The sequence below is a fragment of the Physeter macrocephalus genome, chromosome 21 (assembly GCF_002837175.3).
Source record: "Physeter macrocephalus isolate SW-GA chromosome 21, ASM283717v5, whole genome shotgun sequence".
NCBI classification, from domain to species: domain Eukaryota; kingdom Metazoa; phylum Chordata; class Mammalia; order Artiodactyla; family Physeteridae; genus Physeter; species Physeter macrocephalus.
Window position 1 is genome coordinate 97,118,504 of NC_041234.1, and position 19,361 is coordinate 97,137,864.

At 39.8% G+C, this 19,361-nt stretch overlaps 1 protein-coding gene across 14 annotated transcripts in view; it reads right to left on the reverse strand.

The window, feature by feature from the left end:
• The window catches only part of TENM1 (teneurin transmembrane protein 1), an 813,855-nt gene that overhangs the window by 98,188 nt on the left and 696,306 nt on the right, over positions 1-19,361 (reverse strand). For 13 of the 14 annotated variants that reach the window (XM_028482674.2, XM_028482672.2, XM_028482671.2 and 10 more), the window contains 2 exons: positions 13,752-13,772; positions 8,384-8,616 (listed from right to left, as the gene is read on the reverse strand). In XM_028482674.2, the coding sequence (XP_028338475.1) occupies positions 8,384-8,616; positions 13,752-13,772 (254 nt within the window). Of the gene's footprint in view, positions 1-8,383; positions 8,617-12,406; positions 12,422-13,751; positions 13,773-19,361 lie in introns of all 14 variants that reach the window. The other variant, XM_028482669.2, reaches the window with a different exon arrangement.

Sequence of the window (19,361 nt, forward strand, 5' to 3'; positions counted from 1 at the left end):
CCTAATTAACTTCTGAAGAATTTGTACATTAAGACATCTTACCCTGCTGGAGAAGACTGATAGAGCAAACGTACTACCTTCTGCTGAAGAGAAACTGTATTTAGAAGGAACTTGCTATTCTCATAAAACTTTTAATAGGAAGAAGTGAATCAAATTCCTTAATTACCATTTTATGGTTGGTAAAAGGGCAAATTACATGCCATCCATTTCTAAACTTCTAAATGTCTCTGGCGCTTTTAATTAAAGCTGCCATCTAGAAACTACTAAAGCAATTTTACGCAATTAGTTATTTATAGGTTACCATAATACACCACTCAAAATATGATTTTAGTGATTTGCAGTCTGTTAGTGCGTGATCCCTGTCACTTTTGTTTGATGGAGAGGGGTTCTTTTTTTAATCAGCTGAGGTGACTCTTGAGCGGACAGATAAGAAAGGTGTGACACTGAGGGGCTGTGACAAGGAAAGTTTTGGGGGCTAGTGATCTCAAATAAAAAGAGGAAGAATCATAATTCCATTCTGCCTGTCCTGATTTGTAGGGGCTGAAGTTTCATTCTAGACAATACTGCGGAGAAGTATATCATCGTTATTCTCCCATCTCGCTCCACTTTGCTGCCCTTCTGCCCGATACCTAGCACCGCCCTTCCTCATGCTACCTGGAGTAGTTGCCACCTTGGCTTGTCCCCCTCCAGTGATCTCATCTATCCAAACACATCCATCCTGTGCTCCATGTCCTTAACGCCCCCATACAGTGTTTTAATGAGGAATTAATGTGTTGCTCTCCTAGGCAATATCCTGCATTCAACACTGAAGTTCACATCCGAAGAAAACCCTCATGGAATGAATTTAATGGTAGGCTGCTAAGGGAATTATTTTGGTTTCATGGGTCTTGGTGGGGGGGCCTCCTCAAAATACAACATGTAGAAAGAACCAGCACTAGAATTACTGCATCTCAAGGTCGGGAGGGATCAGCTAATCAAATCACATATACTACCCGAATCCCAGCCTACCTTGACTCCTGCTTCTTTTGTGGCACCATTCTACCCTAGGAATGACCAAGTCTCCTTGGACAATTTGGAACTTGCCTCCTTTAAAAGTAACTTATTCCATGTTTGGGTCACTATTACAAGCAGCATTAGTATTAGCAACCAAACAGCAAGCCTGATCATAATGGCAGGTAACAATGTGCACACCCCACAGGCTGGGCACTGTGCTTTACAATGCACTTCACCTGCATTACCAAACACTCTCATGTAGGCACTATTACTTGTATTCTAACTTCAGAGATGAGGAAGTTGAAGCTCAGGGAAGCTAGGTGACTTACACAAGGTCACACATTTAATGAGTCGTGGATCTGGAATTTGCATCCAGTTGTTTGACTCCAGAACCTGGCAACTTATCTCTCATGGTATTTGGCCTCTAAAGCATTATCTGTTTGCTAGAATGCTATACATGCAATGAAAATTAAAATAAATGCAGAAGAAAAAGTCATTTAATGATGTATTTGTAGCTTTATAAAACCTGAATGAACTTAATACAAGTTCCGCTGTATTAACCATGGATGTGACCTGGACCAATTAGCCAAGGCTAGATGTAAGTGCCTTCCTCTTGTCTGACTTCTCCACCAACAGCTTATGGCTTTAGGATTGTGACAGAAAAGGCAGAAAGGTTCTCAGATTCCAGCTGCTTGACATAATGTAAGGTCTAAATCTTTTGACTATTCATAAGCAGATGCATTAGACTAACTGTGCAAATGACAAGTTAAGCTCTCATTCTGGTTGCATCACAGGTACTAAGTCATCAGGTGTAGCTACCGTAAACTGAGAGACCAATAACATAGTTTAGGAAGGAAATACCCAGGAGTGGAAACAGCACAGGATCACTGAGTAATAAAGAACAAATATTTTGCCTGAATTCGAAGGCTTTGTCAAACATATTTTTCTCAAGATGCCTCTGATTCTAGGACAAGGATGTGGGAGGAAAGTTCTCACAGGAAATGTCTTGACACTGAGCTGGGAATTTGGCATGGGTGGTAGAATGTTGATCTTACCCAAAAAGCTGACTTCAGTAAGTAGTGTTTCCAAACCATTCTCACATACCTCAAGGCCTAACTGTACTTCCTCATTTTTAGCAGAATAGACCCACTTCTCTAGAACACTGAGGCTATCAGAATGGAGTACCATCAACTTTCTAGCACCTTCTATCTACAAAGTTCTCATCCTTACACCTACACATTATCTTAGGATGGTCTCTTCAATCTCCCCTCCCATTCAAGGCCTGCTCCAGTTTCCTCAAGATCTGGTTTCATCATTTATCCTCTGTCTCCTGTATCTTCCCATTTACCTATCATCATTGCCATGTCTCCCACAGAAAAAGCCTCCCCTGAGCGCCTTGTCCTCTTACTGCTTATCACTCTGTCTTTCACATCCAAGCCTCTCAGAAGAATGATCTTCACTAATCATATTTACTTCCTCACCTCTCACTGGCTCATCAAATGCCTGAAATCTGGCTTCCACCTCTACCACCATTCAGACCACCAAAGGCAGGGTCACCAATGAGCTCCTCATCGCCTAATCCAATGGCTACAAATGTGTGACATTTGATATTGTTTTTCACACCTTCTTGAAACAAACGATTCCCTTAGCTTCCTGGATACCAAGCTTTCTTTGTTCACTTCCTTTTCTTGTGAAGATTTCCTCTCTGTCTCTTTCATTAGATCCCCTTCCATTGCCTACCCTATAAATATTAGCATTCCCTATGATTTCTTTGCCCCAGCCTTGCTCCTGTGCATTTACCCTGTCACCAAAACAATCTATCAAAAACGCATCCATCAAATGATCGTGTCACTTTCCTGCTTCAAATCTTTTGCCTACAGGACAAAATGCAAACTTCTTATTCTTGCCCTGCTCCTATAACCCTCAAATATGTTTACTTTAATAATACTGGATTATTTATAGTTTCCCAAATATACCATTCATTTTACTCATGCTGCAGCTTGCCTGCAGTTTTGGTGAGGGCTGGCCCTGGTGCCAATCCAAATGGTTATGTCACCATAATGGATCATGTACTAAAGGAATTTAGGAAAAGTCTCACTGCACCCTAGTTGCATAGTAGAACCAAAAGAACATTCTCATATGTGTTTGTGCACTATACTCTCTCCCTCATAGATACCAGTTACATGAGCAAGATGTCACTGATGAGGGTTTTACCATCTTTCCACTAACCCCAAATTTAGCCTTTCAAAATAGCATTTAGATACCAGGGGAATCAGCAGAGCTTCCGGATGCACCTCGGATAGATCTGGGTAGGGACAAAAACATTGTTTTTGTCTAGACTTTATCATACCCAGCTTTCTTTATTGCCAATAAAGTTAAAGGAACTCCTGTGTGATTAGTGTCGTGAATAACCTAAAAACACTTCTGGAAGCCATCAGGATTTAAGGATGATTTCCCTCCTTGGGAGTGGCTCCAGGGCTGTTTGCATTTGTGGGGATATTGCCCAATTCCTGCTGAGTTCTGAGGTCAGTATGCTTAAAGATGCACAGGAAAATAGAAATATACTCCTTGGTGAGGTCCAAGAAAACCAAATTAAGTCATTGATTAATCTCATCCTGTCCAGTCGCTCCTTCACCCTCTGTAGCTACTTAAAAAAAATAAATGTATTCAGCTTGTCACAAATTTTATTTTATATCTCCACCTAGTAGCATTTCACATTCTGCTTAAGTACTTGGTCATCTATTACATGACTCATTAGTTTGAGTTCTCTGTAGAATTAAAGAACGTTGCAGTAAAAATAATAAATGGAACCTAAGTTTCAACTACATCATCCATGCACGTTTTAAAAGCATCTTTCAAAGTCAGTTCAAACTCATATACAATGCCAGGGATTAGCACACCATCAACTACTTGGCTAAACTTTTTTCCTTGCCCCATTACACTGAAGTATTGATGAGTAAAACGGCAAATGTTTCTCTTTACTGGGATTCAAATCAAAGTGCGTAAAACTGGATCAGATAAAGACTTCTTCCCAGGAGAAGTACCCAGGGGCTATCTTATATAAAACTCTATTCAGGGGTACTTCCATTTTTCCTTTAAACACAATTTTTAGCTACCAGTTGTAGTCACTTTAATGAAGTTAAGGTTTCCTGACTCCATCTCTTAAGAAAAAGTTGAAGTTCCTAATTGCAGAATCTTCCAAAGAGATGTGACAAGGTTTCCTGGAGATTTATTTGAAAAATTCCATTTACAGATTATGCAAATGCTACGGAGTGCACTATGGGTACACTATCAGGTCAGAAAAATCAGAGAAATAGTTTTAATAGGAAAAGGAAACTGGACTGAAAGTCATTCATCTTCCAAATAAAAATATTTTGCTTTCACCGAATACATGTCATTAGATTGAAAAGCATTTTCCACTATTTCCTACCCTCCTAGAGAAGCCAACAGAGATCATGGATTTTAGCTGAAGGGAAGGCTACCCTGCCCCCCACTCCACCTCATGGGTTTTGAAGTCAGGCAGACCTGGTTTGAATTCCAGTGTTATCTGTAAACTGTCTGACCCTAGATAAAATTCTTAAGGTAGCTGAGCCTCTATCTCCTCATCTTTACAATGGGGATAATACTATTTACCTTGTGAATTGTGAAGATTAGAGATACCCTGTGTAAAATATCTAATACAGTGTACAGCACACAGTAGACACTAAGTAAGTTAGAGCTATGGTTATTTTAATACATTAGAGCTGGGAGGGAGATCATCCCAAGCCCTTCAGTTTACAACTGAGCAATCTCAGGACCCAGTGTGTATATGACTAGCCCAACGTAACAAAACTAGTCAAGGGCATCATTAAGTCTGTTTCAGCATTCAGGGAGGTACGGTGACTTTCCAAGAAACAGTGGCATTACATGGATTGAACACGAAAGCCTAGGCTCCCTAACCCAGTATTCATCACAATTTGCTGCCATTTCTCAAAAAAAAAAAAAAAAAAAAAAAAAAAAAAAAAAAAAAAATCCCATGGCTTCTGACCTTTTCTTTTTTTTCTGACCTTTTGCTGACTGGTTTTAATCCCATTTGATAATTTATTCCAACGTTAGGACAAATGATCTCAAAATCAAATTTTATTTCATCCTATTTTTAGAATAGATTCAGAAAATAAATTAGCTGTCTTACAGATTAACATTTATTTGACTTACCTTGCATAATTAAGGACATGCTGGAGAGCCTGTCTGTAATTGCAATATGTTGCTTGTTAAGGTCTTAGAGCGAGCTCTCTTTCCTAACCTAGAAATGATACTCCCTAGATGTACATTTCCATTTTCTACTGATCGACAGCTTTTCTTTATTAGCTTCTAGGTGGAGAGAAAAATCAAACCTCTCCTTCAAGAAATCCATTAAACATTTGCTGTCTTCTAAGGGGGAAGGACGAAGGAGCTGATGTTCATGGTAGCCGTAAAGCCAAAAAACAAACAAATTGGGCTTTCTTGAGAGATAAAGAACCTGCAGGAGAACCTCAAAGACATAATTAGCAATTAGCAATACTCTCCTCTCAATTTGCACACCGTGCCCTAATGACTTCTTGCATGATATTTCCTTCCTCTACGGAAGTCTATGAAATTGCCCTGCAGCATTCCATATAATGAGAACCTCACTTCTGATTCACTGCCAAGGGTAAGTGCTGCCTAGATTCAGCGTGGAGATGGGTGCCCTAGCTAGGCACCTACGTGTTCTGACCAGCATTTTCAGATCAACCGATGTCTGGACATAGGTTCTGCCATCTGAGTGATTTCGAAGATCACTAACAGGGTCCTCAAACACTGTGAATATGGTTGAAGGCGATGTGATGGACACTTCGTGTGAGTCACACATTCCCTCCCTTTAAACATCCTTATTCACTCACTGGATCAGAGCAGATGTTGCCAACAACAGCTTTAGTACATTACGTGAAAGCTGTCTTGGATGGATTAGACATTCAGCTGTCTGAAGACTGGGCCAGCTGTTCTTAGGGCCCTGTACTGCTTTGGGATGAATAAAGTGTACCAGATTACTGTAAAAGCCACGCTCAGATAGAAGGTTGCGTAAGTCAAGCCAAAGGAAAATGCGCTACTAGCTATGACAAGAAGAAAAACTTAGTTTAATGTTAACTTTAATAGATATATAAATTTTGGCACTCTCATTACTGACGTTTCCAGAGTTCATGTAAATCCTGCTCATCAGGACTCTATTATTGCTGCTTTCCAAGCCAAAAAAAAAAAAAAAAAAAAAAAAAAAAAAAAGCAGAGCTGCAGTGAACCAATTATTTGCTTTATTTGGAAAAGCTGACATTCATCCTCTATGTGGCAGGTTGAATGTGGTAGGTGAGATGAGTGGTTTTCATACCAGCAGCGACTCAGGAGGATGTCAATTTCAGGCACAATACAAGCTTGATTCCTCCCTATTTCTCATGCAGAAATCCTTATAATACCTGTAAGCGTTTTAAACCTGTGTAAAAGGTGGGACCCAGCCTGATGTATTTCCTTGAAAGATGAGCTGATTATATGTTGCACCTGAGTTATGCATTCACTCATCAAATATTTATTGCGGACCTACTATGTGTAAGGATCGAGCACAGGTACAAGAGGAAAAAAGAAACATTCCCAAACACTTTACCATGATACTTATGGGTGGGGACGCTTATGTTCCCTTAGGGAAAAAAGGTCATCCCCTTTAAGTGCCATTGAAATTCCTCTTAGGAATACCTGGGTACTGATAAGAGTTACCTAATTGGTCAATTACACAAGAAGCATGTGTAGTGGATCTCACACTGTGCAAGATATTGCTGAGGAGGTGGGGAAGGGTCAAAAGAAATATTAGATATAGTTTCTCATCTCAAGCAGCTCACTTTGGTAATAAAAAACACTCCATTCATGAGAGGACTGGAAAGTAAAAGAAGGCAAAATATAATCAGGTGCTAATTGGGTAGTGGAGACACTCTTAAAGAAATTCAGATTTAATGGGCTGGGTTAGCCAGAGGGGCTTTATGAAAGACACATGCCTTGAGTATGGCGTTGAAGAAAGGGAAGGCTTTAAACTCCGATTGTAGTTGAAATTTAATCCCCATATGGCAAATGTCAAATAGCTAAAGAGTAACCTCTTAATATTTGAAATAGTAAGTTGACCATCTAACAAATTAAACACATTGACCTCACTATATTTTTTGGCATGGAAAGGTGTTCATAATACATTAAGTATGAAAAGCAGATTACGGAACGGCATTCTATAATATGATTCCATTATTAGAGAATAAAATATATGATATGCATAGAAAAAAGTCTAGAAGGATATACACTAAAATGTTAACAGTGGTTTTCTAGATGTGGTAGGATTATGGGTGACCTCAATTAACAACATTTTTTGTGTTCTCTCTTTTCTAATTTTTCTGCAACAATTGTGTATTATTTGTGTAATAGTTAAAAAAAAAAAGCACATTGGGTTCTTAAAACCCACTACAATGAATACTTCATAAAACCTGCTGAAATAAAAGCACACATACACACAACATCTTGGAGAAGGAACAGAGAAGAATGATTAAATAATTAAGGAGATAGGGTGGATGATATATGACGACAGACTTAAAAGTTGACTATTCCTTCAGCTTAGTGGCCTAAGACGGGAATATGATCCAAGTCTATAAAATCATGAAGCTGACTGGGAGAACACGTTTATTTACAAATCCCAGGCAACAGAATTGAGGGTTGGCCCTTAAAGATTGAGAAGCTGGATTTAGAAAAAAATAATAGTAAGGCCGAGCTCTCACAGGAGGCCAAAAAAAAAAGAAAACTGGAATTTGTTATACTAGGGGTGATATAAATTGAAAATGTAAATAACTTCAAGAATGACTTAGATAAATTAATGGAAGATAGGTTCATTAAAGGTTGGTTGGTAAGGAAAAGCCAGGAATGTCTAAAGTCTGTGCGATACTCAATATATTTGAAAGCGGTAGAAGGTGGCACAGACCTGACCCCAAACCAGTGCAGGCCACAGTGCTAAAGCCTTCCTCCTGGAGGCTCTCTGCTGGCCAGGAGTTAACCCTTTAGTTGTTGGACTATTGGGAGTTTCCAGGAAGGAGATCATGGGGAGAGGCTGGGGTGTCCGGGAGGCAGAGGGTTCTGGGCAATAACTATTTATCAACCAGAAAAGAAGCATTCCAATATTTTAATAACAGTTAGGACTATACTAAGGCATATTGGCTAAAAATTAGTCCTGGGTGTGCCTATCGTCGGAGATAGACTTCAGAGATGATGTCTGTCGGAGGTACATTGGGATGGATGGACACTACAGTGTGATAACAATCTTAAGATTCTGCGAAGTCAAATGAAACCTTTAGATAACCAAAGGATTTTTTATTTTTACCTCGAGGGCTGTTCAGTGAAGCTTCCGATGCTCTCCCTCCATCTCCACAGTGACTCTGGTCAAAGGGAAGGCACTGATCTCCTGTTCCTGCCACCACTTCAAAATTCTTGGACAAATCTTTTGTTTCCACAAGAGATTTCAACTTGTAGACTTTTCGGGTATTGGTGTCTGATAGATAAAGTGATTCAGACACAGGGTCCATAGCCAGATAGTATTTGTGAGCAGGACTTGTGCTAAGGAAGAGAAAAGTAAAGTTATTCAAAGCAATTTGTTCAGCATACACTCCCTGGGGTCTGCCTTTTGTCACAAATGGAAAATTCTCTTAAGAGATAAAAGAATTAATGTATCTTCCTTATGTACCGAGGAGATAGATACCTCTTTGTTTTTCTAGCAATGGGTCTGGGATTAAAAAATAATTCAGTGCATACTGCTAACCTGTAATGTTCCTGATATTCCAATAGGGTCCATTTGGGGGTAGAGAAAGAAGCAGAAGATAGAAAATCCCAGGAGATCCTTTTTCTCATACATACCTTTCATACCCCCCTCAGTTCTCCAATTACCTACTAGATGACTGCCTGGATGTCTAAGTCACCTCAAACTCAACAAATCCCAAACAGAAGTTATTCTCTTCCTGCCTTCCCCATCCTTCAAAAACCTACTTCTTGTCTCCTGGGCTTCCTGCCTCACTTGCAGTCACTACTGTCCTCCCAGGGTCCTGTTGGAAATTGAAAGGCACGTGCAAAAAGTGAGGAGTGTGTCTTAGGGAGGGCTGTGCTGGAGATACTTTTCCACTCCAAGCTTCCTTTTGTCAGCTGACCACCGTACTTCTCTAATACACTTTTCCTTTTTCAGGACATAATAGAAGTGATCATATTTGACCTTGTTTTGGTTATAATTACAATCATCCATACCTCCAAAAGGTGACACTCAAGTTACCTTGATTGGATTTTGGTATTCCTGAAACTCTTCAGTTACATATTTACATAGGATCTTGTGTTATTTTTATCTGCGTACGTGGCTGAGCTCATTCATTAGTTTTGACTACTCCTAATATCATTTTTCCAATAGCTGCAGGAACTTTGGTTTGGGGGACATTTTGCTTGAACTTAAGGTTCATGTACTGCTGATATCATCCAAGCTCCCAACATGGAAGTCTAACCCTTACTCTCCCCTTTTCTCTCCACATTGTGCCTAACTGTGCCTGAAAACAAGCTTTCAGAAGCTTTGTCCCTCCTGCCATCACATTAGTTCTAACTCCTATCATCGGTGGCCTGGAATATTTTCTATAGTCTTGCCCATAGGAGGTGTTTTTGAAATCTTAAATCCATTTTTCCCCTATACTGACTCCAGGGCTATTCTGATCATTTGGTTCCCATCTTTAAAAACTGTACAAACTTTTAAATGTTCCTTGGTGTGGTGCACATTCCTTTCTTCACTTTAACCTTTTAAGGCTTTACTCAGGCATCATCTTCTGAAGAAAGCCTTCTGGAAATGTCTAGGCTCGGTTATTTGCACTATGCTTACCTCTATTCTCGGGGATCACACATCATATTACTTTTTAAAAAATGTATTGGTATGCCCCAGTAAACCACGAGAGCTTGGAGGAGAGCAATCTTGTCTTATCTCTAACGTGCTCACTGCACAGCACTCTGCCTCACACCCAATGGTCTAAGCCAGAAACCAGAAGCCATTCTTTACTGCTCCTTCTTTCTGCCATTCCCCATATTCAGTAAAACATCATTAAAAAAAAATTCTACCTCCTAAGCTCTTTTCCAATCTGCCCACTTCTCTTTATCTCCACCGTCATTGGTCCAAGGTCCTGACACCTCTCAGCTGCACTCCTTGCTTGGTAATACCATTTCTTTATTGTGGATTTGTTCATCAAGTCATTCAGAAGTATTTACTAAGTGCAAACAATGTGCCAAGGAACTGTGCTATGGTCTGGAGACCTACCTGTGTGCCCAATACAGCCCCTTGCTGCATGAAACTCACAGACTAGTGGGGGAGTCAGATCAGTAAATAGGCTATGACCCAAATGTTACAACAGAAGTAGAAAGGGAGAGAAATGAGCAGATAGGAGGGACACGTGACCTAGCAGCAGCTATCACATTGTATTAGCATTATTTTTTTAAATTATGAAGTCCATACTTTACTCATATTTCCTTAGTTTTTAATTAATATCCTTTTTCTGTTTCAGGGTTCCACCTAGGATACCAAATTATATTTAGTCTTCGTCTCCTTAGGCTCCCCTGGGCTGTGACAGTTTCTTAGACTTCCCTTGTTTTTGATGACCCTGATAGTTTTAAGGAGTACTGGTCAGATATTTTGTAGGATGCCCCCACCGCAACGTGTCTGATTTTTCTTTTTTCTCATAGTTAGACAGCGATTACAGGTTTTGGGGAGGAAGACCACAAGGGTAAAGTGCCATTCTCATCAAATCAAATCAAGGGTAATAATATCAACATGACTTACTGTGGATGTTGATCTCGATCGCCTGGCTGAGGTAGTGTTTGTCAAGTTTCTCCTCTGCAAATTTACTTTCTCTCTTACTTTCCACATTGTATTCTTTGGAAGGAAGTCACTTAGACTCCACCTCCTTGAGGGTCGAGTAGCTACATAATTTATTTGGAGTTCTTCTGCATGAGAACCTTATCTTTTCTCCTCCATTTATTTATGAACTCAACCATTTATTTATATCAGTATGGACTCATGGATATTTGCTTTATACTTTGCATTAAACTCCAATGTGACTTTATTTTGTTGCTCAAATTGTTCCAGCTTTAGCCATCGGGAGCTCCTTCTGTGGGCTTATGTGCCCCTCATAAACCCCCATCAATGTCGGTGCGTTTTGTTTTTTTTTTTTTTTTTTTGAGCACTTCCTTACTTTCTGGAAGTACAAGACGTTGCAGGCTCATCTTGTATAATCCCTGCTCCAGGACCGGAATGAATCATTTCTCCAAGGACCCCTGGTTCCTTTTATTGAAGAATGGTATTAGAAACTGAGATCTGAGTGCTGGGTGTAAGCACTATTTTTTCCACATCTCTCTCTCTCCAGCTACACTGTGAACTCTTTGCAGGCAAGAACCTTATTCCTCTCTCTACCTCAGTGCCAACAGAGGGTCTGACAGGGTTGATGTTCAGGAAGTGCTGAACTAGACTGTAGGACATGAAACTAACTAAGACATAGAGGAGTTCAGGCCTTGGCTACTTAGCCAAGCAAAATGGAGGGGAGAAGGTCATTAGAATAATTAAGATACTCTTAAGGACTGGCATGTTCCTGATTGTATTTGTGATTGCATTTGCCCTCTAAGCATATTTATATTAATGATAGTAAGGCTGGCAAATACTGATTTGAGACCCAGTTTATGGTTTTAATTGGAAAAAAATCAAATCCAATTGGAATTCTTGATTTTTTTCTACTTACCTTCATCAAATAAGAGAATCCGGTAGATTCCAGGGACATCTTCAACCCTGGAACCACCATGACAGCTGCTGTAAATAAACTGTAAAGGGTCCCAACAGATTCCAGAATTGATTTGGCAGTCATATCAGACAAAGCATCTCTGTAGCAAAGACTGCTTAAATAGGGGTTTGAGTAAAAGTTTTGACATATTTACTTGCACTTTTTGCCTTCAGAATAAAATTTTTCCAGTGCCCTTAGATCTTTCTAGACTACAGAAGGGGTCACAACCCTTCCCTGAAACAACCTTCAATACTTTGGTAGTCAGACTGTGGAAGTTTCAACTGAGCCAGATCAATCATGTTTTGTTTAGGAAAAGTCCATAGGCTCTTTTTCCAAGAGAAATGTTATTTGCACAAAAGCACTTTGGAATGCATTCAATTCATTTATTATTGAATATCCCCAATGTGCCTGTGAGGGAAGTTGGAATTATCATTCTTCTCAAACCTCAGCTGGGGAAACCCAGACACATAGAAGGCTCACCCAGGGTCACCAACAAGCCTGTGCTTGGACTAATATTAGATTAGATCATATGTGACTGTGTATGCAAAATAAATACCTACAAGAATTGTCTTGGTCTGAAAGTGTCAACAACAAAAAAAATCAGTGTCACTGTCTTCTTCTATGTTGCTCTGCGAGGCTGTTCTCAAACTTTGCACACTGGCCTTTAGAAAATAGAACAGCCCAACGCACCAAATTCAAATCTGGTGGTTATTTTCTTGACAGTCAACAGTCAGGAAGGTCTCCTATATTGAGATGTAATTTCTTGCCATTTCACGCCATTTCCCAAGTGCACGCCAGCTCTTCTGAGATTGTTTCTTTATACTTTGTGAAAACATGCCAAACCTGAGAAAGAAAAACCACTGGACTACATTCCAATTTGTTCTAATCCCTTGTGTCTAAACGCGTATTGCAATTTGAGATACGTGAAGATTTCTCTTACAGCTTCAGTGTTACACTTATTGTCACCTTCTGGTTAGTTTTATATTCAAGCAATGCCCTTCAGCTTAGCAAAGATCCCTTCACTCATGCTAGTTAAAATCACACAGATTGTTAAATGGGCAATTAATGCTTATAATTAATACTGGGCAACATTTTACCAGTAAGCAATTTGATAACCAATTTAATTTGCTTAAGGAATCAGTTATGCCAAGGTAGCAAGGCTGATCTTGTGCACTGGGATTTAGGAAGTGGCATCTCCCAAACAAAATCCAAATTACAAACCCTATCAGTGCCATTTTGATGACAATTGGCATTTGAAAGTGAACAAATTCAATTTTCTCCTTTGCAATTTCAGGTAATTTAGAACAGTTTTGACAAGTGTAATGCATAAACAAATTGAATACAAATACTCATTATGACTAATTTCAGAGTTATGTGCCCTTGTCAGTAAATGGTCAGTTTAAAGTTTATTATTTTTTTGGTGGGATAAAATAGAAACCATGAGGTCACATAAGAGGAAAATGGAAAAATCTTATTCAAGAAGGTCATCATGGGCATTCTCTCTTAATACACACGTCAACTACATTCCTGGAAGCAGGAAGATTGCTGTGCTACCTCCCTCTCTACCTGCAACTTGAAAACATCGAATCTATTTGAACTTACAGACTCACTTGTGATATCACCTAAGGAAAACATAAGCCTGAAAGTTTTGCTTTCCCATGAAGTACTGAACAGCCAGCTTTCACTTATCTTGTTTTCTTTTTGGTATATTCTGATCCTCCAGCAAATTCCCACTTAGTGGAGCTCTCTCCTTTTGGAAGACACTTACCTGAGTTATAACTTCCAAGTTCATGTTCACATTATGCCTTTAACCTTACTTAAGAAGTTTCCCTGTTAGCGCATTATTAGGAGGTGGCGTCTTAGGCAAGAAGGGGCATTAGGTAGCCACCCATGTGATTTGCTTACCTATGTCTGGTATCTCTGTTTCTAGGGTGCACAAGGTATCCACGAGTGGCAAGTAAAAGCAAACAGAGAGTCATCAGTATCATTCAACAAGCCAAACCTAACCAGACACACCTATTCCTAACTCAGCTTGTGGCTATTAGAGGGACTCCACAGGGATCACTTAGTCAGAAGTGCAAGCCAAAGTGGACCCAATTCCTCCAGGCTGCTCCTCCTAAAATGGTGTCAAGGTGACTGAATATCCTGCTTGGTGGGTGGGCAAAGCTCCACGGCAGTTTTTTCAAAAAGTTCACTCGGGACTGTTTTCATTGGAATCGGTTGGGTTCTTGCCACATATGCAGTTTCCTGGGGCTCTCCCCAGTCATATGAATCAGGATCTTGAAGTGGGAGTGGAATTCCCAGGAATTCCATTTTGAACAAACGCAGGTGGTGATTCTGATGCAGAATAAGGTTTAAGAACCACTGGGCTAGGTTTTGAAGAAGTAGCCACTGCAAAGGGTCCTGACTGTTCTAGGCTCTATTTTGTTTTTCTGGTTTTTGTAAATTTTGAATTTTATTTTATTTTTTTTTTAATACAGCAGGTTCTTATTAGTTATTTTGAAAGCCACTTTATCAAAATGCAAACTCTTTCATTATCAAGTCTTGCATGCAACAGACATCCCAAACCCAACTTTAAGCCACTTATATGATTGCAGAGATAAGATAGGGACATCTCTTGTGAACATTAGCACATTATTTAGCAATATTAAACAATTTAACAAATTGAAAGTATAAAAGTTTTCTCTTCGACCATGATAGAATGTCCCTGGCATCAAAACTGCTGCATCAAAATAGCTTCGATAAAACACCATTTACATCAAACTCCTAGGGCCTTGTGTTGTCCAGTTATCCATGCACCAAGGGGGCAACCGGGGTGGGCAAAACAGAACTATGTCAGAAGCAGCAGTGCGCTCTGGGGAGCCCCTGATCTGTAAGCCTCTTGGCACAGGGCACTGCCTAGGCTATTTCACTCTGGGACCTGGTATGGGTCTTCTCACACCGGGAGCGCAGTCCGTGGACAGGCCTGACTTTGGGTCAAATCTGCCCAGAATTAAAAGGCTATAATCATCTGCGAAATATAGTCATTTAAATTTTAAAATCCTTTTAAACCTGGCCCTTATGTCATTTTGAAAAACATGAAGATAACAAATCTTTTTATCTAAAGTAGAAAATGTTCTTATTCTTTGGAACATCAGGAAAGAAGAAAGGATACAAAATGATTTCTTTTGAAGCCATCTGCAACTACTGATTCAAGTCTTTTTAAAGAGAATCTTTCTGGGATTTTTACTAGTTGGGTTATGGTGAGGATCCACTGACTTTTCTGTTTCATGGGGCCACCTCAAAAGGGTGGGTATCCCCTGGGTTGACGCAAAAGATCAAAAGGTAAGGGTGGGGAGATGTGATTAGAAATCTGGCCCCAGACATTTGAACCTCTTTGAGTTTTTTTGTCTCCAGACACTTGCTTGTTTTTGGGGTCTCTAAATTACAGGGTGAGTGTGCTTGAGGCTGGCTCTAATCACCCTTACAGGGTTGATCTTCCTGAAGGAAGCTGAGTTGTAAAAATACTAAAAGGATCTCATTAAAGCATGGTTTCATCTACCACAGAGTCTCATGGTACAGAACCATTTGTGTGGCTACAAAGGGTTCTGAAATTCTTAGGTGATGGCAAGGTGTGGGGAGGGGGATGGTCTGACTTTCTTGCAGCTCCTTCTGACCCTGCCAATAATGTCACTGTGAATTTGGAAAGATGTCCCATATTATGCAGAGCAGCTTCTCTCATTAACATCTCAGAGGGAGGAAGTGAAAATGACGGAACTTATTTCCAATGTGTGACCTTGTTCTGTCCCAGAATTACTTTTAGTTAAAGATTTAGGATTGAGCCACCACCAAAGTCTGCTGTCTAGCTGGCAATGGACTGCATGCTGAGGTGTCAGCGTGTGAGCGCTTCACAAGTGCCTGGGCCCGTCAGCGGGCATCACCACCTGGCAACTGACTGACTTGAAGCTTGCGGTGAGTTCGGAGAAAGGAGTGGAATGGCAAACCTTTTTAGAGCAAGAAATGGTCCTGATGGTAGGATCTTTAAATAGATCTTTGATTTTGTTCAGGACCTACATGATTAAAAGGGCCGTCTCTTCTTTTTTAATTAAAAACTTTTTATTGAGATATAATTCACAAACCATAAAATTCCCGCTTCTAAAGAGTGCAATTCAGCAGTTTCCAGTACATTCCCAGAGCTGTGCGACCATCACTATCACTGAATTCCAGAACATTCTCATCATCCCATGAGGAAACCCCGTGCCCATCAGCAGTCATTCCCCATTTCCCCGGCTCCCCCAGCCCCAGGCAACCAATAATCTGCTTTCTGCCTCTATGGATTTGCTTATTCTGGACATTTCATATGAACAGAATCATATAATACGTATATCCTTTTGTGTCTGGTTTCTTTCACTTAGCATCATTTCTGACCTATTCTTTGTACATCCAGTGAGGTGGGGGATGGAGAAAAAAGGGACATGCCAACTTCGGAGTTGCTGTCTCGTGACCAGTCGTCATGAGAGTTTGCCTGGCCTGCTCTGTGTTGGTTGCAGCACTTTGCCTGTTCTTCAGGCTGTTTTCAGCTTCTTCCCTTATACGTGGCCAGAAATATCTGAGGTCAAAGAACGGACTTCCCTGCCTGCTCATCTTCCCATATGGTAGTCTTCCTTTGAAGACCGAGTTCCCACTCCTGTCACTCGTGGACTTCTTAGATCTTCCAACTTCAGCAAACCCTCATCTAAGTAAGACTGTCCTTCTCATTCTCTGGCTCTGTCCCTTGGCCTTATCTCAACTTACCTGTCTTGTGTTTAGGGTCCTGCTTTCAGCTAGCAGTTCGTTTGCAAAGCAATCTCACAAACGAATCCACGTCCAGGGATTAATGATGATTTTAGCTTGATGGGTCATTCTAACACAGGTTCCTGTGTTGGGGACTCTTGGAGAGGCAATGTCTCAACTCAGAGGAACACATTTCTTAGAGTGGAAATTGGGGCACTATGGAAGGCCAGCGAAGATGTTTTGGGGTGAGGTAAAGGGAGCCTTTGAGTGTCAATGCTAATACATGAGATTACACTGGCAAGGTGATCACCTATTTCATCTACATGTCGTTTGTTTCTGTCTTTGTAGCTCCAGTGCTGCTGACAAGAGGAAGGTTCTTGGTCATTTCTCAGATATTTTCAGAGCCCTCAAAGTCCACATTCCACATGCTCCTTCAGCAGAGGGCTCTACAAGTTCCACCGCTCCTCAGCATGCTAACTGCCCCTAAACGGGTGCTATTCCAGTTCTACTCAATCCCTAGTCAATGACAGGAGTTGAGTCCTGAGAACAATGTAGGAAATATTAACCAGTCACTGTAAAAGTAACAGTAAAATCTCAAGAGAAATTTTCATGTCACATTGACATTTGTCAAGTCCAAATTACTCAGGGTACCAAGAAGCATCTGCCAGGCTCTTATTCTTCTTTCTTCCTTTCATTTTTAAGGAAAGGACAAAATAAATATCTGGAGAATAACAGCATCTTGAAGAATAACAGCATGAGGTTTTTATAAAGAATAAGTCATTTCCAGTTATGCTTAATAAGTTTTCTAATAGATTCGTGAAATTAGAAGATGAGAGGGGGGCAAGAGGATATTCACATTTAAATTCTTGCAAAGCACTTGACATGGTGTCGCCTGTTTTTACTTATATAACTATCCATGTAAGTTTTAGAAAACTGAAAAATGACCCTGAGGCCATAATCAAAGGAAGAGGAAACAGAGTCATCGATTGATGAGAAATAGTTGAAGGACTTGGGGATGTTGAGAATGAAGAAGAGAAAGCTCAGGAACCTATGGTAATCTGTCTTTACACTTGTGAAAGTTTCTCAGGTAAACGAGGGAAGTGGCTTCTGTGCTTCAGATGTTCACACTTGCCACTACTGAGTGGATGTTTCACGAAGGCAATATAAGGAAGAATTTTCAACAGAGCGTTCCAAAGATGCAATGGACTGTCTAGAGAGATACGTAAGTTTTCTGTTATTGAAAAGGATCAAACAAAGTAGAGATGATCAACCGTCAGCGATGCAGTGGGCACTACGTTGTACCAGAAACCTCCCTGGACTCTTTCTATCGCTAAGCTCACAAATCTGTGATATCACTTTTGTGTTACTGAAATGTGTGTGTGTGTGTGTGTGTGTGTGTGTGGGTGGGTGTTTAAAATTTTAACACGAGAAGCAAGTCACTAGGGATACCTAGACCTAAACTATCTCATATAGAAATAAATCTATCTTAAAAAAAATCTTCACAGAATGTATTTTTGAGACTCCCTCAGGTTAATTGCATGATCTTATAAGCTTCCCTTCTTTATTATTTTATCTCAGTTTCTCACTGGAAGGAAGCACTAAGATGTATATGTGCAGATGAAACCTGCAGTAAACAGGCAAAGGGATACTCTACACTTAAATAACAAGAAATAATATTGTTGCTCTTGGCATGTTGCTAATAATAATCACATAACTGACTTTTCCTTACCCTCCCCCTTCAGCCAATGGGGGATCAGCTTGAGGAAATAAATGATCATCCACCAATGAAAATGAAATTGTTTTTGAGGTCAGATGAAAGAAACTCAATTGGGGACAGTTTGGATCGGTAGAGCTGAGAGGAAAAATCTATAGTCTTCTAATCTTTGAAATGTCAAGGGGCATCTGGAATTGTTCAATGTGGCCCAAAATGGAACAAGAGGATGAAAGAGAAGGAAATCTAGAAGGGCATCCAGTAGGAGCAAGCTTTATGTCCTCTCAAAATGTCATCAAACTCTGGGCTGAGAAGTACACATCTGTGGATCTTAAAACAAGTTAAACCGTATAAGACATGTAAGAGGATGCTCAAATATTAACGTGAAGCCAATTTTATAGATAGAAAAGTAGAAAACAGAGTAGTTAAGTTATATAATGAATAACCTGACAGAGAGTGAAGATCTAGAATGTTCTGTATCCCTTTCTGTAACAACTTATTGATGATATTGCTCTTTCATTCACAGCTTTAAATACAACCAGTAACATAATGACTATATATAGTCTGTGTTTCCAAGGAAACAGATGACTCAACCAAATAAAATGACTAATATGCACTGGAGGGGGGGCAGTTAAATTAACCGATTTTAACATCAACCAAAAACTAGTACAAAATGAAGTTTCTGTCTATATACAGTAGAATTCAATGAACATTATGGTTGTTAAGCTAGCAAAACCCCTTATATCAACTTATTTCTCCCCAGGAAGTTTAAGCCTGGAAAAGTTACAAAGCGAATATAAAAGTTCACCAATTGTATGTGAAAGATGCAATGTGTACAGTATAGGTTACGGATCAGGACAGATACTTTTTTGAAAAAAGTGAATCTAATAAGAACTATATTAGTTTCTGAGTAAACATGACTGATTAACGTTTGCTGTCACAGACTGGGTGGATGGTATTGACTGCAGTCAAATAGGGAGTTACCTGTTAATTAGGTCAAAATGAACATATATATATATATATATATATATATATATATATATATATATATA